Genomic DNA, 24,088 nt, shown 5'->3' on the forward strand with positions numbered 1-24,088 from the left:
GTGAGTGCATTTCTGTTGTGTCGCTTGTTTAACAGGATTCAATGTAGCTTGGGTGCGTGCATGTGTATGTGTGATCTTCACGTGGAGAGATATGGGGAAGAGCCATAGCTCAGCCATAGGGCAAATTCTTTGCAGGCGTAAGATCCCGGGTTCAATTCTTGGCATCCCTTCTCTGCAAGAGACCATGAAGAGCCATTACTGGTCAAAGCAGACGGTACTGGGGTAGATGGATCAAGGGTGGATTCAGAATTGTTATGTTCTTGTGTGTGGGTGTGTTTGGGGGGAAGGGTGTACCATCACGTTTAGAGGCAAGATGGGGAGATTTGGCGTTCTGAGTGCTGATGGGTCCCCTTGCATCTTATAGCAAGGGAGCCTCTATTTGGCAAGTGCATCAAACTATGAGTGGTGGGGAGACAATGGGTGGAAGATAGTTTTTTCTCCCCCTCTCATAACAGTGCCAGAACTCGGGGTCACCCTGTGAAACTGGCAGGATAGGCAAAAGAAAGTCCTTCATCACACAGCCCATAATTCACTTATGGAACTCACTGCCACAAAAAGTGGTGATGGCCATTAGTTTTTTTTAAAGGACTAGACAAATTCATGGAAGACAAGTCTCTTAATAGTCATTCGCCATGACAGCTAAATGGAACCTCCATATGCAGAGACCACGGATAGCTCCGGACACCCAGTGCCAGGGGGCAGACAGCAGGGAGGGCTTTGCCCTCATACCCTAGTTACATGCTTCAAAGAGGCATCCAGCTGACAGGCTACCGTTAGAAACAGGATGGCTGACTTGGGGGCTTTGGGGTCTGATCTAGCAGGGTTGGCTCCAAGGTTCCATTACACTTAAGACTTACCAACGTCTCCAAGTACACCCAGCCTGACCTAAATGCTGTCTCTCCTCCCAGCCCCCAACAGGTAGCAGAGATTTCTAAAAGTCTCCTTTTCCTCCAAAGCAGTGGTAGGGCACTGGTGGCCTTCTAGGTGGTATTCAACTCCCATAAGCTCCAGCCATCATAGCCAAAGGTGAGGAATTATGGGAGTTGTAAACCAAAACATCTGGAGGGCCACACGTTGCCCACCCCTGGTCTAAGCGGAAGATTGGCCTGGATTGGTCGGTCTTCTGTTGTATGTTTTTGTGCAGCTCACCTCAAACTTCCCCCGGCGATGTCAGGTTGGAAATCTTGGTGTTTGAATAGCCCTGGAAAAAGCTTGCTAAACAGGTTTGGTGCACCGAAACTCCACAGATGGCAGGCAGCACAGATGTCTAAATTGCAACATAGCCAAAGAAGGTGTGGTAGGGAGAGAATTCAGTACCAGTACAGGTACCCCCTTCTCCAGCTCCCATACTTCGGTATTCAGTTTTCTTCTTTAACCAGCTGAATGGCCCCCTGGCCCCCTTTCCAGCAGCTTAGTGAAAGATCTAACCTAAAAAAGTGGTTAGTAGTTAGAATGACTGAGGTGTATGAAGGAGTAGGTACAAGCAGGACCTGCAACAAGAAGTTGCAATGTGGAGTGCTCCTGTTCAGTGTCATGCCTTCTTTCAGGACAGTCCATTCCATTCCACTTCCTCTCCCCCACAAAACTAGGGTTCTGTGGACACTGAGCATGCTTAATCCCTGTTGGACTGTTTGCGGGGGAGTGGTGGGTTGCCCTCTTAAGGTTTTTTCCTCAGGTTTTTTCTCTCCTTTTGCAAACCTTAGGATTCCCCGAAGCTTGATGATGCCTCCCTGTTGTTTCTCAGTAGCCCCAGTTTGGCCTCAACCCAACTCAGCACCGTGTTCATTATTAGTATATACAACTGGGGCCCGTAACAAAATGTTGCAGTGTATCCCTGGTGTGCCTGTGGCTGATGGAGCTGTGAAGGCTAAAGTTAGCATCTGAGGCAGGAGACCCTGCTCTAACTTGGGTCTTAGTTCATGTGCAAAATATATTTATTGAATTAGTTTTTTAACATTTAAAAGTGCAGCCAGTCTGCATTCAAATCAGTGGGGAACAAGGCTTCTAGATGCAACTGAGTGCTTGATTTGGCCTAGGAGGAGGACTGAGGAGCTACTTCAGATAGATTGACCATTGCTACAGCCTGAGAGGTGTGGGGGATTTTTGACTGGGAATCCAAAGCAGCCTCATTCTCAGCTCTGACCTTCGGCGTTAACAGTGGACTATAATTCAGGGCCGCTGTAAGCTACTCTGTCTCGGCATAGCCTTCCAATCTGCAGTAAGGGTATAATAGGGTGCTACACAGCTGGGTTGTTGTTTACTGTTCTTTCAGCCCAATAAGCAACGCTGGGATAAAAGTATCAGCAGGTCCCCATCCTGAGGAGCTTGCAGTCTCCTTTTTTTACAGAGGAGAGCAGAGGGTGGGCGGAGACTATGTGATGCATAAGAGCAGATGTGCTCGTTTTGTATATGTTCTCGATTTGTGTGGAGCAGCGATGGGAACGTGTGGCCCTCCAGGTGTTCTTGGACTGCAGCTCCCAGCATCCTTCACCTTTGGCTATGCTGGCTAGGACTGAAGGGAGTTGTAGTCTAAGAACATCTGGAGGGCCACATGTTCCTCATCCATGGTGTAGATAAAGAGGACTGAAGGGTTTAAACAAACGGCTTCAAGGAAAATGTGAATTTTGAGGAGGGGCTTGACAGAAGATGAAGAGGAAGGCGGGGTAACATGTAGATCAGGGGAGGGCAGCATGCAGCCCACCAGGGCGAGTTTTGTGTCCCCCCAATGAACCTCCCCCCCCCCCAAACTCCACAGTGACCTACACCTGCTTTAAGGGCTAAGTACAGCTGCTTGGCAGGCTGGGGGGGAGCCCAATCTGTATAGAAGCGGGGAGCACGCTCCTTTCCCAGCAGAATTGCTGGGAATCCTGCAGCAGCGGGGGCTGCACTGTGGACCCCCCTGGAACCCTTCGTGGGGGGCACACCCCTCCACCTCCACTGCCAGAAACGGAAGTGGCCGCTCAGCTGCATTCCCAGTTATTCTGCGGGGAAACGAGGCATGTGTGTGTTTTGTTTTTAAGGCTGTGGTTCTATGCACACTTAACTGGAAATAAGCCCCATTGAAGACTATGGGACTTCCTTTTGAGTAGGCAGACTTGTATATGAGTGCATTGTAAGAAGTAACTTTGGGAGAGGTGAATTTAGAGAGCAGGAGGAGTGGGAGAGATGCTTAACCTTTTGAACACTTACTGTTACTCTACTCCAAATCCTCCGCCCTGGTGGATTTTGCTCCCCCCCCCCCCCCCCGGGATTACAAACATAAGTGAGATGTGTGAGAACCCCATGGGAGAAAAGCTGCTTTGGTGGTAACAAATCAAATTTGCAGATGTCACAAAATTGGGCAGGATACCTAATACCCTGGAAGACAGAAACAGAATTCAAAGTGATCTGGATAGACTGGGGCACTGGGCAGAAAACAACAGAATGACATTTAATGGGATAGATGCCAAGTTCTGCACCTAGGAAGAAGAAACCAAATGCACAGTTACAATATGGGGGATACTTGGCTCAATCACACGACAAGCGAGAAGGATCTTGGAATTGTTGATCACAACCTGTATATGAGCCAACAATGTGATGTGGCCTCAAAAAAGGCAAATGCTCTTTTGGGCTGCATTAATAGAAGCATAGCTTCCAAATCCTGGGAAGTCCTAGTTCCCCTCTACTCAGTAGTGGTTAGGGCTCATCTGGAGTCCTGTGTCCAGTTCTGGGCACCACACTTTAAGAAGGATGCAGACAAACTGGAGAGGGTCCAGAGGAGGGCAACAAAGATGATCAGGGGACTGGAAACAAAGCCCTATGAGGAGAGCCTGAAAGAACTGGGCATGTTTAGCCTTGAGAAGAGAAGACTGAGGGGAGATACGATAGCCCTCCAAGCGCTCGAAAGGCTGTCCCGGAGAGGAAGGCCAGGATCTCTTCTCGATCATCCCAGAGTGCAGGACACGGAATAATGGGCTCAAGGTACAGGAAGCCAGATTCCAGCTGAACATCAGGAAAAGCATCCTGACTGTTAGAGCAATACGATAATGGAACCAATTACCTAGGTGCGCTCTCCCACACTGGCATTCAAGACGAGGCTGGACAGCCACTTGTCAGGGATGCTCTGATTTAGATTCCTGCACTGAAGAATCAAGTCCGGCTTGGACTTGATGGCCTTGTAGGTCCCTTCCAACCCTTGTTGTTCAGTCGTTCAGTCGTGTCCGACTCTTCGTGACCCCATGGACCATAGCACGCCAGGCCTTCCTGTCCTCCGCTCTCTCCCGGAGTGTGCTCAAGGCTCGTAAGAGTCTTCTCCAGCACCACAGTTCGAAAGCATCAATTCTTCGGCGCTCAGCCTTCCTTATAGTCCAGCTCTCACAGCCAGACATTACTACTGGGAAAACCATAGCTTTGATTAGACGGACCTTTGTCGGCAAGGTGATGTCTCTGCTTCTTACTATGCTGTCTAGGTTTGCCATAGCTTTCCTCCCAAGGAGCAAGCGTCTTTTAATTTCATGGCTACAGTCACCGTCTGCGGTGATCTTGGAGCCCAAGAAAGTAAAATCTGTCACTGCTTCCATTTCTTCCCCTTCTATATGCCAGGAAGTGATGGGGCCGGATGCCATGATCTTCGTTTTGTTAATGTTGAGTTTCAAACCAGCTTTTGCACTCTCCTCTTTCACCCTCAACAAGAGGCTCTTGAGAACCTCTTCGCTTTCTGCCATTAGGGTGGTATCGTCTGCATATCGGAGGTTGTTGATAATTCTCCCAGCAATCTTAATTCCGACCTCTGATTCATCCAACCCGGCATTTCTCATGATGTACTCTGCATATAAGTTAAATAAGCAGGGTGACAATATGCAGCCTTGTCGTACTCCTTTCCCAATTTCGAACCAATCAGTTGTTCCATATCTGGTTCTTACTGTTGCTTCTTGACCCTCGTACAGGTTTCTCAGGAGACAGGTAAGGTGGTCTGGTACTCCCATCACTTTAAGAATTTGCCACAGTTTGTTGTGATCCACACAATCAAAGGCTTTAGCGTAGTCAATGAAGCAGAAATAGACGTTTTCTGGAATTCTCTTGCTTTCTCCATGATCCAGCGAATGTTGGCGATTTGATCTCTAGTTCCTCTGCCTCTTCGAAACCCAGCTTGTACTTCCGGTAGTTCTTGGTTCGCATACTGCTGAAGCCTAGCTTGTAGGATTTTGAGCATCACCTTGCTGGCATGTGAAATGAGCGCAATTGTGCGGTAGTTTGAACACTCTTTGGCGTTGCCCTTCTTTGGAATTGGAATGTAAACTGATCTTTTCCAGTCTTGCGGCCATTGTTGAGTGTTCCAGATTTGTTGGCATATTGAGTGCAGCACTTTAACAGCATCATCTTTTAGGATTTTAAATAGCTCAGCTGGAATACTGTCATCTCCACTAGCTTTGTTGTTACTAATGCTTCCTAAGGCCCACTTGACTTCACTCTCGAGGATGTCCGGCTCAAGTTCAGTGACCGCACTATCATGGCTATCAGGGACATTCAGATCTTTCCTGTATAGTTCTTCTGTGTATTCTTTCCACCTCTTCTTAATCTCATCTGCATCTGTTAGGTCCCTGCCTTCTTTGTCCTTTATCATGCCCGTCTTTGCACAAAACGTTCCCTTGAGATCTCCGATTTTCTTGAAGAGATCTCTGGTCTTTCCCATCCTGTTGTTTTCCTCGATTTCTTTGCATTGTTCATTTAAGAAGGCCTTCTGGTCTCTCCTTGCTATTCTCTGGAACTCTGCATTCAGTTGGATATATCTTCCCCTTTCTCCCTTGCTTTTCGCTTCCCTTCTTTCCTCAGCTACTTGTAAAGCCTCCTCAGACAGCCACTTGGCTTTCTTGCATTTCTTTTTCTTTGGGATGGATTTCGTTGCTGCCTCCTGAACCATGTTACGGACCTCCGTCCATAGTTCCTCAGGCACTCTGTCTATCAGGTCTAATCCCTGAAATCTATTCCTCACCTCCACTGTATATTCATAAGGGATATGATTTAGGTCATACCTGAATGGTTTAGTGGTTTTCCCTACATTCTTCAATTTAAGCTGAAATTTTGCAAGAAGCAGCTCATGATCTGAGCCACAGTCAGCTCCAGGTCTTGTTTTGACTGACTGTGTAGAGCTTCTCCATCTTTGGCTGCAAAGGACATAATCAATCTGATTTCGATATTGACCATCTGGTGATGTCCATGTGTAGAGTCGTCTCTTGTGCTGTTGGAAAAGAGTGTTTGCTATGATCAGCGTGTTCTCTTGGCAAAACTCTATTAGCCTTTGTCCTGCTTCATTTTGTACACCAAGGCCATGCCTGCCTGTTATCCCAGTGATTTCTTGACTTCCTACTTTAGCATTCCAATCCCCTATGATGAAAAGGACATCTTTTTTTGGTGTTAGTTCTAGAAGGTGTTGTAGGTCTTCATAGAACCGATCAACCTCAGCTTCTTCGGCATCAGTGGTTGGGGCATAGACTTGAATTACTGTGATGTTGAATGGTTTGCCTTGGATTCGTACTGAGATCATTCTATCATTTTTAAGATTGTACCCCAGTACTGCTTTTCCCACCCTTTTGTTGACTATGAGTGCTACTCCATTTCTTCTAAAGGATTCTTGCCCACAATAGTAGATATGATGGTCACCTGAATTAAATTCGCCCATGCCTGTCCATTTTAGTTCACTGATTCCCAAGATGTCGATGTTCAATCTTGCCATCTCATGTTTGACCACCTCCAGCTTACCCTGTTTCATTGATCTGACATTCCAGGTTCCTAAACAATATTGTTCTTTACAGCATCGGATTTTCTTTTCACCGCCAGACACATCCACAGCTGAGTGTCCTTTCAGCTTTGGCCCAGCCGCTTCACTCTTTCTGGCGCTACTTGGAAATACCCTCTGCTCTTCCCCAGTAGTATATTGGACACCTCCCGACCTGAGGCACTCATCTTCCGGCGTCATCTCTTTTAGCCTTGTGATACGTTCCATGGGGTTTTCTTGGCAAGAATACTGGAGTGGGTTGCCATTTCCTTCTCCAGTGGACCACATTTTGTCAGAACTGTCCGCCATGACCTGTCCGTCTTGGGTGGCCCTGCACGGCATAGCTTATGGCTTCACTGAGTTACGCAAGCCCCTTCGCCACAACAAGGCAGTGATCCAACCCTGCTATTCTATGATTCTATGTGGTTGCTGCTTGAAGCAGAGCAACATGGCTGGGTGGGCAAAGGGGCACACAGACCTGCTTCTCTGCTTTAAATTCACTCGGCCAAAACTGCTGCTGCTGACAGGCAGTGTCGGGGCTCTCACAAAATATGGTTGGTCCCATAGGTTCAGTTGACACTTCACAGCAGAGGCCAGTTTGTTTTAACTCAGCTGCCCCCAACTGAGTCCGATTTTCAAAGAGGGGTGATGCAGAGGAGGGGAGCTGAGCCTTTCCTGTACCTGTCATTTACTGCTTTCTCTCAGCCTCTCCCTTCAAGAACTTTCTCCCCGTGGAGTTTGTTTCTAGTGTCGGACTTCAGCTGAGGGGGGGAAGCGCCAGGCTGGGGGGCGGGGGGAGAGAGATTATGGATAAGTAAGTCACACACACCCACACACCCCTTTTGTTCTAAAAATCAGTCTCTGTGCCCATACAGTGCTTTATAACTGATTGGGGTGGGCCTAGCTTTATACCGATGGTTCTGTCGAGATCGCTTGTAGTCTGAGCTTTAGGCAGCAGTCCACTGGGCACACTTACTTGGGAGTAAGCCCCATTGAAATTGGTGGGGCTTACTTCTGAGTCAACATGCAGAGGATGGTGCTGGAAGCCCAGTAAGTTCTGCTGAACTGCACAAATGTTCAGTTATTTGCGCTTCGGCCCCTGGAGGGCAGCAGTGCTCTTCAGAACTGACAGCGTGCAGTTACGAGATGTACTGAGCTCCAAGGCCAGTCCTTTCCTAATGTGTGTAACAAGATGTTATCTAGTTCCTAAAAGCGCCAAAGTCAGAATCCCTTTTCGCAAGTGAAGCTAAGTGTGTTATATAGCACTGCAAAAAGCATGTAGGTATGGATGTTAAGGGAGATGACTTAACACATCAGCAATTCGGGTGATTGCTGCAGCTTCAAACGTGCCTTTGAGGGTCTGAGATGCAGCGCAGCTGCAGAACAGAGTGTGAGACTGCCCCCTTCCTCAGTTTCTTGGGCACCATTAAGTGCCTGTGGGGAGAAGCAGGAGGCACAGTGGAAGGCCATTAGCCATCTGGCTGAGGACTGCGGGAGTTATAGTTGAGCACATCTGGAGGGCACTGGGTTGCGGAAAGCTGGATTAGTGAGTGACACCTGTGGGATTATTGACCTCTGGGCTCACCTTCCCCCATTTTGCCAGGAGCACTGCTCCCATTTTGCCCACGTTTGTACACACCCCACTACTAGGGTCGGGATGGTGGCCAGCCGACCATTCCAAGTATTGCCAGTTGACTGCCTGTAGTTCGACTATAGTCAAATACCATGTGATGTCTTATGGTCAAGCGCATCCTGTTGTAAATGGCAGCTTCCCTTTTTATTGCACTGTGATGCATTCCAGTACTATGGCAGGAGTGAGAGCTCCTTGCTCTCCAGACCTGTAGGCCATAGGATCACACACGCACACGTGGCTCTCATTCAAGAGCAGGCACCCCTTCCCTAGCAACGTCTGCCCTCTTCGCTCCCAGTTAAGCCACATGCCTGTTGTCATGGCAGGCATCTCCGAGCAAAGGAGCAGGAGAGAAGCAGGCGGAAGTAAGTGCCCGAGCAGTCACCACAGCGGCACAGGTCACTGCAGTCATCAGAGGTCCATAAGGTGGAAACTGCAGGGGTTAGATAGCAAACCACCCAATGCCCTTGTGATACCTAAATCTGAGTTCAAAGAAAGACTCATGGGTCAGTTGTGCCATGGAGTAGGTGAAGCAGGTCGCTGCTCTTCAGAAATGTGGAACACCTAAAGAAATGTTAAAAGGCTGAGGGACCTTTAGTTGGGGTGGGAATTAAAATAAGACAAGGATCCTTCCTGTTCTTTCTTTATTTCATTAAGTTTTTGGGGGGCGGGGGAAGCATCCCTGAACTTTTAAAGTATTATGAGAGATGCTGCTGTCATGGCCTCTGCCTCAGCTATCTTACAGCCACCTGCAGCCAGTCTCTGAGAGGAAATTTGGTCTTGGGAGATGTGTCTGACTTAGACGGTGCTGTGTTTGTTACAGGTGGAGCAATTCTGGAGGTTTTACAGTCACATGGTCCGTCCTGGGGACCTGACAGGCCACAGTGACTTCCATCTTTTCAAAGAAGGCATTAAACCCATGTGGGAGGTAAGTCCGACATCTGCTTAAGGCTGCGTGTAATGCATAATTGCAGTGCCTGCTTGAATTGGGTCAATGTGGGTTAGTCTTCTAGTATGGAATCAAGTTGGATTTGGACCCGAGTTTAAATTGCTGAGGCTCGCATGGTTCCTTGTGTAAGCCAGTATTAATTAACCTCAGTTTTCCATCTGTTGAACAAGAACTATGGTCTTCAGGGCAGTTTGTGTGGGACAAAGAGACGTGTAAAAATTTGCAACATTTCAGTACCTTGGTGCAGAATTCTCATGTTTATATGTATATTCATAATTTAACAAAATAAGCAAAATATGTATGGATTGGCATTCAGGAAATACGTTCGCACCTACTTCCGGAGATGGACCTAACCAATGGAAGTGCCCCCATCTTTCAGGTGTCACTTTGCAAGCATGGGGATAGTCAAGAGGACGCTTCTTTTAGAAAAATGACCTGGTTCTGCCCCCAGCATCTCACTGATCCAGCATTTATTCTCTGCAGCATAAACCAGAAAAACATGATGGGTAGCTAATTCATTTTCTTCCTTACCCTCTTCCCAGGATGATGCCAACAAGAATGGTGGCAAATGGATTATCCGTCTCCGAAAGGGCTTAGCTTCTCGGTGCTGGGAGAACCTTATTCTAGCAATGCTGGGAGAACAGTTCATGGTGGGGGAAGAAATCTGTGGGGCAGTTGTCTCAGTTCGCTTCCAGGTAAGTCATCTTAGGGGCTTTGGGACAGGCCTGCTGGCTAAGGTGTGGAAACCACCCTATTTACTCACCTCCCGACGGTCACCCTGCAGGAGGATATCATCTCCATATGGAACAAGACAGCTAGTGACCAAGCGACCACTGCCCGGATAAGGGACACGTTACGGAGAGTGCTTAACCTTCCCCCCAACACCATTATGGAGTATAAAACGCACACGGACAGCATCAAGTACGTACGGGGATGGGAGAGTGGGCGAGTACTGGCTGCAGTGTACTTGTCTCTGCCAAGTTGATGCGGTGTGCAGCTTGGAAAAGAAGTGGAGCTTTATATGTGTGTTAAGTCTGCAGAGCTCTGATTACTATCTGTGTGGCTAACAAAGACCACGTCAGGGCATTTCCAGCTTTTGCTTTGGTCCATTTCACTTTTAGCATTTCTGCCCCCTCCTTCTTGTCTGCTGTTACTGGCCTCGTTCAGTGGTTTGCAAGCTCTGTACCTTCAAGGAGCCCCTTCCCATATCTTTGGGCTTGCTGAGGAGTCTCTGCGCTTCTGCCCATGGGGCCCTGGCATGCTCCAGGGGGTTCTGGCAAAGTTCTCAGATTCTGACTTGCTTTGTGCAGGGTCCTTGCGGGGTCTCTTGGAACTTATTATTGTTGCAAGAACTGAGAGCTCATCTTAGAACGAATCCAATGTTCCCCTGCGCGGGAAGTTCTCTGGTGGTGCACAGAATGGCTTTGAGGGAAGTTAGTCTGCCATGACTGATCTTCTCATTGAGGACCTCACCAATAAGGTTCTCTGAAACATACTGTGCAAACTACTGGCCCAGCCTGATCTTCCAATGGCTGCTTGGTAAACTTGGGTGGGATTGTGTTTTTGCCCTGTTCCAAACCAAGGTGGCAGGAGGGGAATGCATTATTTGAGAGCACTGCATTCCTGGAGAAATAAAATACGGACGCTAACAGGGATTTATACACCCATTAAATTTATAAATGTTCTCAGGAAGGCGCTATGTAAATTTACTGTGCTGTACAAATGATTTCTAATCATAATAAATGCTGTATATTAAATCCTCCCAGTCCCCCAGTGACAGAGGCTCTTTAACAAGAACAGAGGATTGTAGTACATGGAGAGGACAGCTGTATTTTAAATAAGACCATAATAGTTTACCATGCCAGGCCATTCAAGATGACTTTTATTTTCCTGCAAAGTGATGAAGGATCACTGCATATTGAAGGGCTTTCAGACTGGGATGAAGAATGTGAAAAAACCTTTTCACTTAAGTGCACCATAAGCAAAGATGCAGGTTGGGTCACATCGGTTAACACTGAAAGCTTAACATAACTGAAAATGATGAATAAAATAAAATCACAGAATCATAGGTTTGGAAGGGGCCTACAAGACCATCGAGTCCAACCCTTCTCAGTGCAGGAAGCCTGATTCCCAGGCAGTCTCGCATCCAAGTACTAACCAGGGCTGACTCTGCTTAGCTTCCAAGATCGGGCGTATCCAGCCCTTTGAGAAGCAGAACTTGTTAGTAGAGAATTTTCCTGGCCAGTTGGTGAGTGGGGATGTGGTGTGGACCTGTCCTGTCCCCCACCCCACCCCCACTAGTAGTTTGCAGTGGCTCTCTACAGAGGGAAGCAAGACCCCCCCCCCCCCAAGGAGGCACAGAACAGATCTAAGAATGGCCCTGCTGGATTAGACAATGGTCTATTAAATTCAGTGCTCTGTTTCCCGCAGTGGCCAGCCAGATGCCTCTGGAAATTTCATAACCAGGACATGATGGAGACAGTCATCTCTTCTGTCATGGCCCCAGCTTCTGATTATCAGAGGTATGCTGCACCTAAGCAGTAAGGATCCATTTTGGGCCTTGATGGTCAACCCCCACTAATAGATCTATCCTTCAGGAAGTTGGCGGGTTTTGTTTAAAAGTTCCTAAATGATACTGTTCTTATTTTGTTTGTTTTTCTCCTTCCTTTTCTGTTGTGAATCCCAAATAGAATCATAGAATGGTAGGGTTGGAAGGGGCCTACAAGGCCATCGAGTCCAACCCCCTGCTCAATGCAGGAATCCAAGTCAGAGCATCCCTGACAGATGGCTGTCCAGCCTCGTCTTGAACGCCTCCAGTGTGGGAGAGCCCACTACCTCCCTAGGTAATTGGTTCCATTGTCGTATTGCTCTAACAGTCAGGAAGTTTCTCCTGATGTTCAGCCGGAATCTGGCTTCCTGTAACTTGAGCCCATTATTCCGTGTCCTGCACTCTGGGATGATTGAGAAGAGATCCTGGCCTTCCTCCCTGTGACAGCCTTTCGAGCACTTGAAGAGCGCTATCATATCTCCCCTCAGTCTTCTCTTCTCAAGGCTAAACATGCCCAGTTCTTTCAGTCTCTCCTCACAGGGCTTTGTTTCCAGTCCCCTGGTCATCTTTACTGCCCTCCTCTGAACCCTCTCCGGTTTGTCTGCATCCTTCTGAAAGTGTGGTGCCCAGAACTGGACACAGGACTCCAGATGAGGCCTAACCAGTGCTGAGTAGAGGGGAACTAGTACTTCCCGGGATTTGGAAGCTATGCTTCTATTAATGCAGAAAAAACGAGCATTTGCCTTTTTTGAGGCCACATCACATTGTTGGCTCATATTCAGCTTGTGATGTACAACAATTCCAAGATCCTTCTTGCTTGTCGTGTTGTTGAGCCACATATCCCCCATCTTGTAACTGTGCATTTGGTTTCTTTTCCCTAGGTGCAGAACTGGGCATTTATCCCTATTCAATGTCATTCTGTTGTTTTCTGCCCAGCCCTCCAGTCTATCAAGATCACTTTGAATTTTGTTTCTGTCTTCCAAAGTATTAGCTATCCTGCCCAATTGTGTGTCATCTGCAAATTTGATCAGCATTCCCTGCACCTCCTCCTCTAAGTCATTAATAAAACTGTTGAAGAGCACTGGGCCCAGGACTGAACCCCGCGGTAGCCCGCTCGTTACCTCTTCCCATTTTGAGAAGGTCCAGTTGATAAGCACTCTTTGAGTCCAGTTCTGTAGCCAACTGTGGATCCACCCAATTGTTGTTTCATCTAGCCCACTTTGAGCTAGTTTGGTCACCAGGATATCATGGGGCACTTTGTCGAAAGCTTTGCTGAAGTCGAGGTATATGATGTCTACAGCATTCCCACGGTCCACAAGGGAGGTGACTTGATCAAAAAATGAGATCAGATTCATCTGGCAGGATTTGTTCTTGACAAATCCATGTTGGCTTCAAGTAATCACGGCATTGTTTTCAAGGTGCTTGCAGATGGATTGCTTTATCATCTGCTCCAGAATTTTCCCAGGGATTGATGTCAGACTGACTGGTCCGTAGTTTCCAGGTTCCTCCTTTTTACCCTTTTTGAAGATAGGGACAACATTAGCCCTCCTCCAGTCATCTGGCACTTCACCCATCCTCCATGATTTCTCAAAGAGAATAGACAGCGGTTCTGAGAGTTCTTCTGCCAGTTCCTTTATTACTCTAGGATGCAATTCATCTGGCCCTGGAGATTTGAACCCATTCAAAGTAATTCAGTGTTCCTTGACCATATGCCTATCGATCTCAAGCTGCAATCCTGCCCCTTCAGCCTGTACTTCGCCTTTGCCAGGGGGGTCATAGACCCTCTTTTGGGAGAAGACTGAGCCAAAATAGGAATTGAGCACCTCTGCCTTTTTTTTGTCATAAATAATTAGTGACCACATTGGATGGCCCAATTCTTGGCATGGAGCAGAAGCACAGTGACTCTAGATCTGAATGGTCTTACTGACATAACATGCTGTCCTCTGTCCCCTGAAGTATGACCATAACCCAGCATGTAAACCTTCAGAGCTCTCCATGTGTGTGTGTGTGGGGGGGGGGGGTTGCAGCCACAGCTGTCTGTGAAATCATTAGAAATGCCTGTTCACTGTAAGCGTGTGACTTCTAGGTTCATTCATGCTCATTTAGGTCTGTGCATGGTAGTCAAGGCTTGCCCTGTGTGGCCTGCTTCATGCTGTGGCTACTGTTGCCGGTCTTTCACAAAGAGTCCCTGTTGCCCACAGTGGTTCTTCCTGGACACACTTCTGGGAATTGCATGGGTCTTTGTGTGTGTGTGTGGGGGGGGGGGGTATCTGGCAGTGTTCTGCCCCTCACCCTAGCTCTAGATCACCACTGCATTAGATCACCACTGGTCAATAGGGCGGGGCGGGGGGAACACTTCTATTTGTAAAGCACCTAAATCTGCTAGATGGTTAATAATAATTAGCAGATAATAGGAGCCTAGCCTGCAGGCTTGTGATCAGCTAAAGATGGGGCTTGTTTAGGGAGAATCGAACATCCCCTGCTTTATAAAAACAGAACGTTGGACTTAACTGAAGTGCAAGGCAATGGCAACTCGAAAAGCAAATGCAATCCACCACACACAAATGTATACAGTACGCTATAAAATTCTTAGACCAAATACAATTAAATAAATAACCAGTGCTAATACAATACATTCAATGAATCATAGCTCTAAAGTAAAATTGGATTGGATTTTTCCTTTCAGTCAGTACAAATGAAGCTGTACAACTGCAAATCCCCAAGTCTTTGTCATTTAAAAAAAAGAAGTGATATAATTTTGGCTAGGGTAGACATGGAACAGTTTGGCTGAAAACAGAAGACAGTTGAGTAAAGAGAGCAGCAGAAAAGGTTAGGTAAATCCTCTAATATCTCCTGCACTTTAATAGCCTTCACTGTTTACATGAACTAGACCAGTCCTTGGTAACCTGATGCCTTCCAGATGTGTTGGACTGCAACTCCCATCATCCCTAGCCAGCATGGCCATGCTGGCTGGAACTGATTGAGGTTGTAGTCCAACACATCTGGAGGGCACTAAGGCTGATCTAGACCTTGATTCTGCATCAAGCAAGGCAACGGTGAGCCCTGTTGGTCTTTGGTTTAGTGGAGCCTTCGCTGCCTGCTTCGCGCTACCTTTGCTCAGCTGGGCGCATCCTGTTTCCATCACTTCATAATTCATTCCTTTGCGAGGGCAGCTTGGAGAAGGGAATCCATAGATGTTTACATGCAGCCGACCATTCTGTTTTGGTCATAACAGCTTCCAAGGCGTTTCACAATAAATCCAAATTAAAACAATTCTAATCTAGAAACGAATAAGTAAACCAGGGCAAGTGTTCACCGGGGCCTTCCCTTTGTGTGGTCATGTTGCCAGGTACTTGGATTGGCCCTATTCATATAATTCCGTTCGTGGTGAGAGCAATGCTCCTCCTGTGGTGAGATCCCACGGTACTGCCGTATGCATACAAACTCTGAAGCCCCCACACAGGCCAGTCGCAGGGGTCATTCCAACCCAGTCGGCACCAGCCTTTGGTGACTGCATTTTTTGTTCCCTGCTAGAGCCACTAAGGATGCAATGTTATGCATGTTTGGACAGAAAAAAGTCCTACAATGCCCAGCATGCCCAGCCAGCTAGAAAGTAGGGCTTTTTTCTGTCCAGACATGCATAAGATTTCACCCTTAGAAATGCTTCTCCAGCCCGCAGGCTGCCCGTGGTAGCCCATTGCAGAACTTATCGGACTGGGGCTAAGAGTTCTCTACTAAATCTTCCATCTCTTTTCTCTCCTCCCACAATCCTGCAAGTGGTTTTCAGTTGTATTTGCTGGAGAAGGAAGGGATGTGCTCAACCCAGGAATCAGACATTTAAATTCTGGAATCTCCTGAGTTCATGGTCTGAGGTGTGGCAGATCCTTGCAAATCCTTCTTTGTCTACAGGGCTTGAAGCCAAAGAGCTGGTTTCAGCTGCTCTTGAGTGATGCGGTGGGGTGGAGGATTTTGCTTCTTCACCCAAATAATCCCTTGGGGATATGGGATTGATCTCTTGCCCATCCACATTAAGAGGAGCAGAGAAAGGAGCTCCCGAGCTCCCAGAGAAGGGGAAGAAGCGGACTGACTAAAAGTGTGCCAGCTTGAGTCAATGTGTTCCTTAGTTATACCCCATTGCACCAGGAATTAATTGGCTCCCTTGATAACCTCTGCAGAAAGGCCAGTAGCTAAATGGGACACAGAGAATGAATGGCCCTTTTTCCCCCACCCCAGCCCCAGAAATATTTTTCTCCCATCTTGCACCCTAAAGCACTTGATGGTGTCCAGGTGGTATGTTTACTGAGAACCTGCACAGCCTTCACTCATCCTGTATGGATGGGCCTTCAGAGGATGGGCTGGTAGTTTTGGTAGAACTGAATCCCACCTTGAGCCACGTGGCAAGTCAAGATAAGACACTGAGCACTGATCTGGGGCTTTTCCTTCGCCAAAATATTTCAGATTCTCTAGCTAAATCTCAAGTCAATGGAACTAAAATTTGTGATTGAGATAACTCATCTGAGCTAGAAAGATTTTGCTTAAATTTACTTGAGTATTTGTTTTGGGCAATAAAATATGAACAGCTTTAAAAAAAAAAAAACTATGGATTTTGTTGTAAGGAAGTTGGTGATTTTGGCAGTGGGATCACTGGGAATTGTGGGGCAGCAAGTATGTGGGGATATGGGATTTGGGGGAAAGCCATAATTTGGCTAGAAGCTGAACCCAGCACTCTCGCTGCTGTCTGAGCACAGTAGGTTTTCTGTATAAGCTTGGACACCACTTGATTTTTATACGGTAAAGTCCTGCTCATTTCTGGTTAATCCTTTTTTCCCACATTGGCTACCCATATCCTCTGGGAAATCCATGCTCAAGGCAAGGCAGTACCCTTTTCTGTTGCTTGTCCACCAGTGTCTATCACCTCTGACCCTGAGGTTCTAGTTAGTTATTGTAGCCAATATCCATCGATAGACCTCTCCTGCTCTAATTACCCAGTCTTGCAAACTAGGTAAAGATGTTAGATGGGCAGGGAGAGGCCCCTCCTTGCATTTGCCTCTCCCTTTCCCCCCTCCCCTTCGTTGCAATGCCCTGCTCCCCTTCTTGCCCTTCCAATGCCAGGCCTGGAGCATTCAGAGGTGGGACCCTTGGCGCATTCCCTGCTGGTTGGAGCAGTCTGACCCTTCCCCCAGCTGCGCTGACCTTGAAGTACTTCTGAGGCTGATAAGCATAGGGAGAAGGAACCTCTGGCTCAGTCCAGACTCTGTTTTGCACCGGGGGGGGGGGGGGGAGGTTACTCGAATACCCTCCCTTGTTGAAAAAATCTGTGAGGAGGTCACAAGGGCATGTTGTGTAGCACTCCCCCCCATCTCTCCCCAGCCTCATCCAGGAGCTACATGAAGAGGCCGTCGGCTCGTATAGATCGCCTCCACCTACAGGTGTGGAAGAGCTCCGTGCATGTACATCTGTACACACATGGCTCCCCTTCACACAGGCAGCGGGGCTCCCGAGCAACCCCACAACCTGTTCGTTCAGTGTGTGAGGAGGCTCAGGTGAACCCAACCCCCCTCGTGCACTGGCATGATCCAGCTCAGCAAGAGATTTTGCAGGTGCAGGTACCATGGCTCCTTGACCCATATCAAAACATCAGGTGTCTTCTCCACCATACCGTTGGTGGGGATTTTGGCAAAGGAAGCCCCTTTGGAACAAGCAGGAGCTCGGTGAGAGCACAGCTGTTCTCTCAAGCGATTCTCATTGGGGCTTGAAAAGGAGAAGATCCAGCTGGGCTCTTGCCCTTTATGTTCCTCAAATGCTACCACAGTTGGGGGGCGGGAGTTGACCCATGGGTCCTCCTGTTTAGTCTGGGCTACATAAGACGGACAGGATTCAGAACGTTCCCTCTTGTGCTGTCCTACCATCGTAGGATTGCTGGCACAGAGCTGCCAGAGAAGCGTGTTGCAAGGGGGAGCCGTGGGTCATGTGCGTTCCATGCAGAAGGTCTCAGTTTAAAAGATCTCAGGGAGCCGATCTGGGAAACAGCCTCTGCTCGGGACTTGGAGAGACACTGCAAGGGTACATGTGCCAGCCTGCCCCAACCTGGTGCCGTCCAGTTGTGTTGGACTGCAATTCCCATCAGTCCCAGCCAGCATGGAGGGCGCCGGGTTGGGGAAGGTGGACATACGCAGCTGCCTTGGGCTAAGTCAGAGCATTGGTCCATCTAGTCCAGTATTGTACTTTACCCCAACTGGCAGCGACTCTCTGAAACCAAATCCAGGATCCTTTTCACTGGAGACACCAGCGCTTGAACCCAAGACCAGTTTCTGCACATGCTCTGACCACCGAGTTGTATTCCCAGAAGGCTAGATAGGCCAAGACCACGTCATATGTTTGTTTGTATATTCATTACATTTATATCCTGCCTTTTTTCCTCTTGCAAGGAACCCAAGGCAGCTTACGTGGTCCTCCTCCTCTCCATGTTATCCCCACAACAGCCCTGTGAGGTAGGTTAGGCTGAAAGTCAGTGACTGGCCCATAGTCACCCAGTGAGCTTCATGGCCAGGTGGGGACTAGAACCCAGATCTCCCGAGTCCCAGTCCAATACCGTAACCACTGCGCCACACTGGCTATGTTGATCTGAGTGAGCTTGTATCGCAATCTGAAACCGGTTCTGAAGGCTGAAACCTTCCCCGTTCCAGTGGCTGCCTCCTCCCAATTCCAGCTTTGGAAGAATTAAAGAGCAGAGCTTCCTCAGTAGCAGAAAGCCCCAGGCCTTGTGTGTATCTCATCACAGTGGATAATCACTAGGTTCCTGTGAGCCATCGTCTCTCTGAGTAGTCTCCATTTGTCTGACTCTGCAAAGTAGGCAGGTTTTGTCCCTTATTACTTGCTTTCCCCATCAGTGAGAAAAATAGCACCGATGGAAGCAACATTAAGCCCATTCCCTGAGATTTATCTGAAAGCACTTTTGCTGCAGATAGTGGTAGCATTTTTATGTTTATTGTGAGTGTCATTAGCAAAGCAGATTTAAGACGGGACGTGACTAGCAACAATCGGCTTCCCCTTTCCAATCAAAAAATGGCTCTATTAACGGGCTCGTGCATGGCCTGCAAAGTGATGCATTGCCCAGAGTTCTTCCAAGCCCTGAGTGAGGAGGGGGAGTTGATGGCTTGTAAGCTCTTTGTGTTTTCTTCTTGTTGTTTGTTTTTTAAAGCAATGAAGTGAGGTGTTGAAATTCTTAGAATCTCGGTCTCTAGTTGCAAGGCTGGGAAACATCTCTGCCTTAGGATCTGGACAGCTGGATTTGGGACCTGCTGCAGTCAGCATGGACAGAGCTGGGCTAGACGTGCCGTTGCTCTAAGTCAACAAAACGTGGCTCTTCATTCATCCAGAAATATGGGGTGGTGGGGTAGAGAAGCTATTAAAAATAAGGCAAGGGTGATGCTGCCTGTATTTGGTAGAAAGGGGGCATCACTCGGTGGAAGAGCACTTGCTTTGCATGGACGGGGTTTTAGGTTCAGTCTGTGGTATCTCCAGTTAAGAGACTCCACATAGCTGGACAGTAGATAATTCTGGGCCAGGTGGATCGGTGGTCTGGCTCAGTATAAAGTGGCATGTGTTGTATAGGTTGTGAGGATCAACTATAGCTCAGGCAGAGAATGCTGGGAGCTGTAGGAATTTTTTTCCATCTGAACAGGCATAGGACTGCACCTTTAATACAGCCACAGTGCCCCTAGCAGCCAGCCACATTTCTCCGAGTCTGTCAGTACAATTCATGTTCATACAGTGCCATCAGTGTACATGGAACTCTACTGCGTAACAGCAGTGAAAAGAAGATGGGACGTTGTCTACAGACCTTCCAATCTAACTTCCAGTAGGGGAGACAGCCAACCAGGGCAGCAGGCAGAGAGCAACTGTCAACAGAGGAAGGGGAGGAGAGGGTGAGCCATGGTAACAAGGGATGAATGTGAGGAAATGCTGTTGCACCTACTCAGGCTTCATTTTTGGGTGGGGACCAAAGCTTCCAAGCCGCCTTTTCCTGCCTGGAACGTCAGGGCTGCAATTTCAAGGCTGTTTCTGCCTTGTCAGAACCATCTTGCAAATATTGCTTTGCACCCTCCAGAGAAACGCTTTAAAACTGCATGTGATTGTCTTTGCTCTTGTTCAGAGTTAAGCCTTTGGTTTGAAGTGCTCGTTTTTTTCTTTGTGTGTGTGTTTTTTTTCTTCTCTTCCCCCCTCCCTCCCCCTTCCCTCCCCTCCCCAACCCTGTTTTGTTTTTTTCCCCCTCTGGCTTGCCAGGGCCTGGGAGGAGTTTCATGGCCTGGTGAACAGCGGCGGTCGCTGAATGAACGCTGTCCCTCCCTCTCTCACACACCCAGGGTAGGGCCTCATCTTTCTTCTTACATGATTGTGTGACGCACCTCTCAGCCAGAGCCTCCCTCCAAGCAGAGACATGCACACACTGTCACACTCGGTTTGGGGCAGCTCCTCTGTCCCACCGCTTGGCCATCCTGCCAACCCCTTAGCTTTGGCACCCATCCTGCTTCTCTTCTGACTAACTTCCTTCATTTATTTATTTAAAATGTTTTTAACCTTCCTCCTTGCGGATACCAACCCAGTAACCCAGCCTTCTCCATCCTGGTGCCATCCAGATGTGTTGGACTACAATTTCCATCACCCTGGGATTGTGGGCAGTTGCAGTCCAACACACCTGGAGGACGCCAGGTTGGGGAAGGCTGCTATAGTCTGCTGTAATCAAACTTCACTGTGAGCCTCAATGCTGCTCTAAAGCAACCTTACAAATAAGTCCACAAAAGCCCCTCCGCCCCCAACCCTAGCCTTGACTAATGTATGGTAGGAAGGAAAGGAAGAGAAAAATGAAGTCAGCTTTCATAAACTTGCCAGTAGATTGGCTTTCTCCATGTGAGAGGGGCTTTTTGTGAGCCTGCACTAAATTTTCTGTGGAAATCAGCTCCTTGGGCGATGTGGTATCTGCACCATTTATGACCATATATTTGCCTGTTTGCAAGGCCACTGCATCACAAGGGGAAGTCTTGCGAGGCTGAGAGGTCTGTCTTCAGGTTGCATGTGTTGTGTGGAGTGGATGTTGGTTGTTAGAGTGGAAATGTAGCCAGCCCCCCAGCCCCCAGACCTTATAAACTCATCACACGCTCTAAACCAGCACAACATGTGACCCAGAAATCCAAGTGCAGCCTGTCTGCTATGTATCTGTTTTTGTTGCCTGTCTAAGTTTGCAAAAACAGTGTGCATGTTTTAGGGGGAAGGGGGTGTCAAGCTCCTGGCAGGCTCAATATATGGCTGGTGGCCTGTGTTCAGCTTGGGTGGACTACAGGCTGCACAGTCTGGGCTTGGTCACTTGAAACTGGCCCGTGTCTGCAAAATTGGACTTAGGAAAAGCTATGGGAGAGAAGAAACTGGGTTGTGCCAAAGGCTTGAAGAGGAGATACCCTTCTAGCACACACGGAGGGATCAGTCACATCCTATGCTGGTTGGTTTAATGGAACTGCCCGCAGAAAAAGCGGGGATGGTACAGTTGTGAGTCTTGTGTTCGTAGCCTTCGCCACATCTAATGTAAGGGAGATCGTGCTTAGAAGGTTGTTCCATAATAGAAAAGCTGGGGGCAAGTCCCTTGGCTGCTACAGGGCCCCCTTCCTCTCATTTTCTGTGAATGCATAGCCCGTTTTCAAGGTGCTTGCGTTGCAGATAGGATCTTGTGAGGCTGAGCATTGGCCGCAAGGGGGCCTCTGCAGCTTCCCAAGCCTCCCCCCCCCCCCCCGGTCTGCATCTGTGGCTGTCATGGTCACCTCCAGCATTTGCACATCTTGGCCTTCAAGTAACATTGTTCGATATGCTCAGTCTACCTCCAGGGCAAAGGCTGGGACAGTTTATTGGCCCTTGCTTCTCCGAAGCTGGTGTGCGTTTGTTTTTTAATGCTGGGCCAATTTTAATAGGATGGAGATGACTGAAGCGCTGCCCGTAAGTTGTGTTTATCATTGAAAAGGCTTTGCAATGACCTTCCTGAACGCAAAGCCACCGCTGTTTGCCAAATTCCTCCCTCCAAAAGACAGCCAAGTCCCCCTTGGACTAGAGCAAAAACTTTAGGTTACTTTAACCAAAAAGCAAGCAACTACTGAAACACCAAACCCAATAACAGGGGCAACAAAGAGTCAAGACAATAAAATACAAAGCCCCAGTGAAGCCAGGAGGAGCCCGGCTCTGTAGGTGCCAAGGCGATTTGGGGGCAGAGGTTTTATCCCTTTCGCAGATGTGAGCTTGCTGTACTGACAGTAAGGAACAGCTGTGCTGTGGCCAGGCTACCCTGGTTCCTGAGGGGAGATGTGAATTCCTTCCCGTTCTTCAGGGCAGCCCAGAGTGAAATGTCTCCACCTTCACAATGCGGGCTTGGGCATGAAGGGCCCAGCCTGGTAAATTACATTTTTTTCAGGTCCCCCTGAATGTTCAGTGTTCTCAAGCTGTGGTGCCCTTGATGGCACCAAATTTGTTTTGCACTCCAGTCCAGGCTGCTTCTGTTTTCTTCCAGCACGGTTCCCCAGTAGTTGTGCTGGCCCCCAGTTAGGTAGGCTTGCCCATTGGAGAATGCTCCCCTGGGCATCCGTCAAGTCCATTCTGGGCTTTTTGCAGCATGATGCTTGGCTGCTGATTGGTAAATCTTTTCAGTACCCTTTTTTCTGGGTCCTTTTTCCCTCCCCCTCCCCCCCCCCCAGTTAGCAAAGATGCAGAGGAAAAGGCCGCTTTGCATGCCAGTTGTCAGGCTTTCCCTTTTCAAAGACACACACAGCCATGTTTTCCAGAGACACCCATAACCACACACGGCAAGGGGGAGCTGTGATCTGAATGCATCAGGCCAGCTCAGTGGGTGAAGTTCTGAGCACAGCCACTACCCAGAAAGGGCCTGTCTGGGTGAAAGAAAAGGTGATATAGCTGGAAGGATGGTGCATTTTTCATTAGGGGATCAAATCATAGAAGACATATAATGCTGGCCAATGGTATTGGCTGTTGGATTAGATGGCAAGGAAAGGGCTGAACAGAATCCCCCCCCCTTTTTTTTTTTTGCTTTCTATTCTGCAGTGGAACTCATTAGAGGGTTGCAAATGAACACTGAGACTTAAAGGGCAGTCTGGTAGATGATCTACCTCCCTGCATGTTTGACAGCATTATAGATTACTAGCTGCATTTTTTGTTGGATTTTTGCACACATAGGAGTCACTCCCTCATCAGCATACCTGGAAAAAGGATAATTACTCCGCAGCATAGAACCCACTTGCTTGGAAGTCATTTTTGGAATTCTGAATTTCAGGAGTGTTTGTTTCCTCTGCAAAAACCCAAACCAAACCAGTTTGACTCATGCATTGCGCCTGTGCTTCATGCATCAGACACAGCTGCTTTGTCTTAGTACATGTCCTTCCTAACCCTCTTTCTTCCTTTATCTTTCAGGGATAACTCAAGCTTCCGAAATACCAAGATCACGCTGTGAGGAGGAGGTGGGAGTACCACACTCAGCTCCTCCTCAATCTGGTCCAGAAAAGGGGGGAAGGGGCTCCCTGTGTGCCCTACGGCCGCTGCCTGCTGAGAAGGCGTGCAGGATTGCCCGGGCCCTTGACCCCCTGAGGATGGCTTTTACACCTGCATCAAGGACTGACCTTATGGCACCCAAACATCTTGGCTGGCCGAGCAGGTGGCTGTACTTTGCATTCCTGAGGAGCTCAGGTGCCTCCCACCTTGCTTCAACACAGCAGGGTCCTCCTGCCAAGGGCCACTTTCTGCCCAGAGGTTTCCAGTATTATGAACGTCTCTGCTGCAGAGGCAGCCTGATGATTGGCAAGTGCTCTTCACCTCTGCCAATAAATGATTAGGCCTGTATTCCCTCCTCTGTGTTACTGTGTCTGTTTATAAAAACCTGAGAGGGTGACCTGCTTGGAAAGACCTTACAGGGGGAGAATCAAGAGCCCTTCTTGACTTCTGGGCTTCGTTGCAGTTACAGACAGTGGCTTTCAGCAGGTTTGAACACACACGTGTGCATGCACTTGAATGGCGCAAGTTCTCTGCAGGCTGTGCTGACTGCACCAGTGATGCATACATTATTTGAGCTAATAAATGGGTCAAATGTGATAGATGTTCAACATCTCTTAACTTTGGTGGTACAATAGAAGAGGAAGAGGAGTTTGCAGAATATTAAGA

At 48.2% G+C, this 24,088-nt stretch overlaps 1 protein-coding gene across 5 annotated transcripts in view; it reads left to right on the top strand.

Moving 5' to 3' along the window:
• The window catches only part of EIF4E2 (eukaryotic translation initiation factor 4E family member 2), a 35,861-nt gene extending 11,842 nt beyond the window's left edge, over positions 1-24,019 (top strand). For 2 of the 5 annotated variants that reach the window (XM_084847701.1, XM_084847699.1), the window contains 5 exons: positions 9,208-9,312; positions 9,876-10,028; positions 10,118-10,254; positions 20,168-20,248; positions 23,345-24,019. In XM_084847701.1, the coding sequence (XP_084703827.1) occupies positions 9,208-9,312; positions 9,876-10,028; positions 10,118-10,254; positions 20,168-20,213 (441 nt within the window). In that variant the 3' untranslated portion in view covers positions 20,214-20,248; positions 23,345-24,019. Of the gene's footprint in view, positions 1-9,207; positions 9,313-9,875; positions 10,029-10,117; positions 11,361-20,167; positions 20,249-23,344 lie in introns of those variants that run through there. The other 3 variants (XM_084847700.1, XM_084847698.1, XM_084847702.1) reach the window with 2 other exon arrangements.
• The last annotated feature ends 69 nt before the right edge of the window (positions 24,020-24,088 follow it).

This window comes from Heloderma suspectum, chromosome 3, assembly GCF_057233095.1.
Source record: "Heloderma suspectum isolate Gila_16-S chromosome 3, 16-S_ref, whole genome shotgun sequence".
Taxonomy (NCBI): Eukaryota; Metazoa; Chordata; class Lepidosauria; order Squamata; family Helodermatidae; genus Heloderma; species Heloderma suspectum.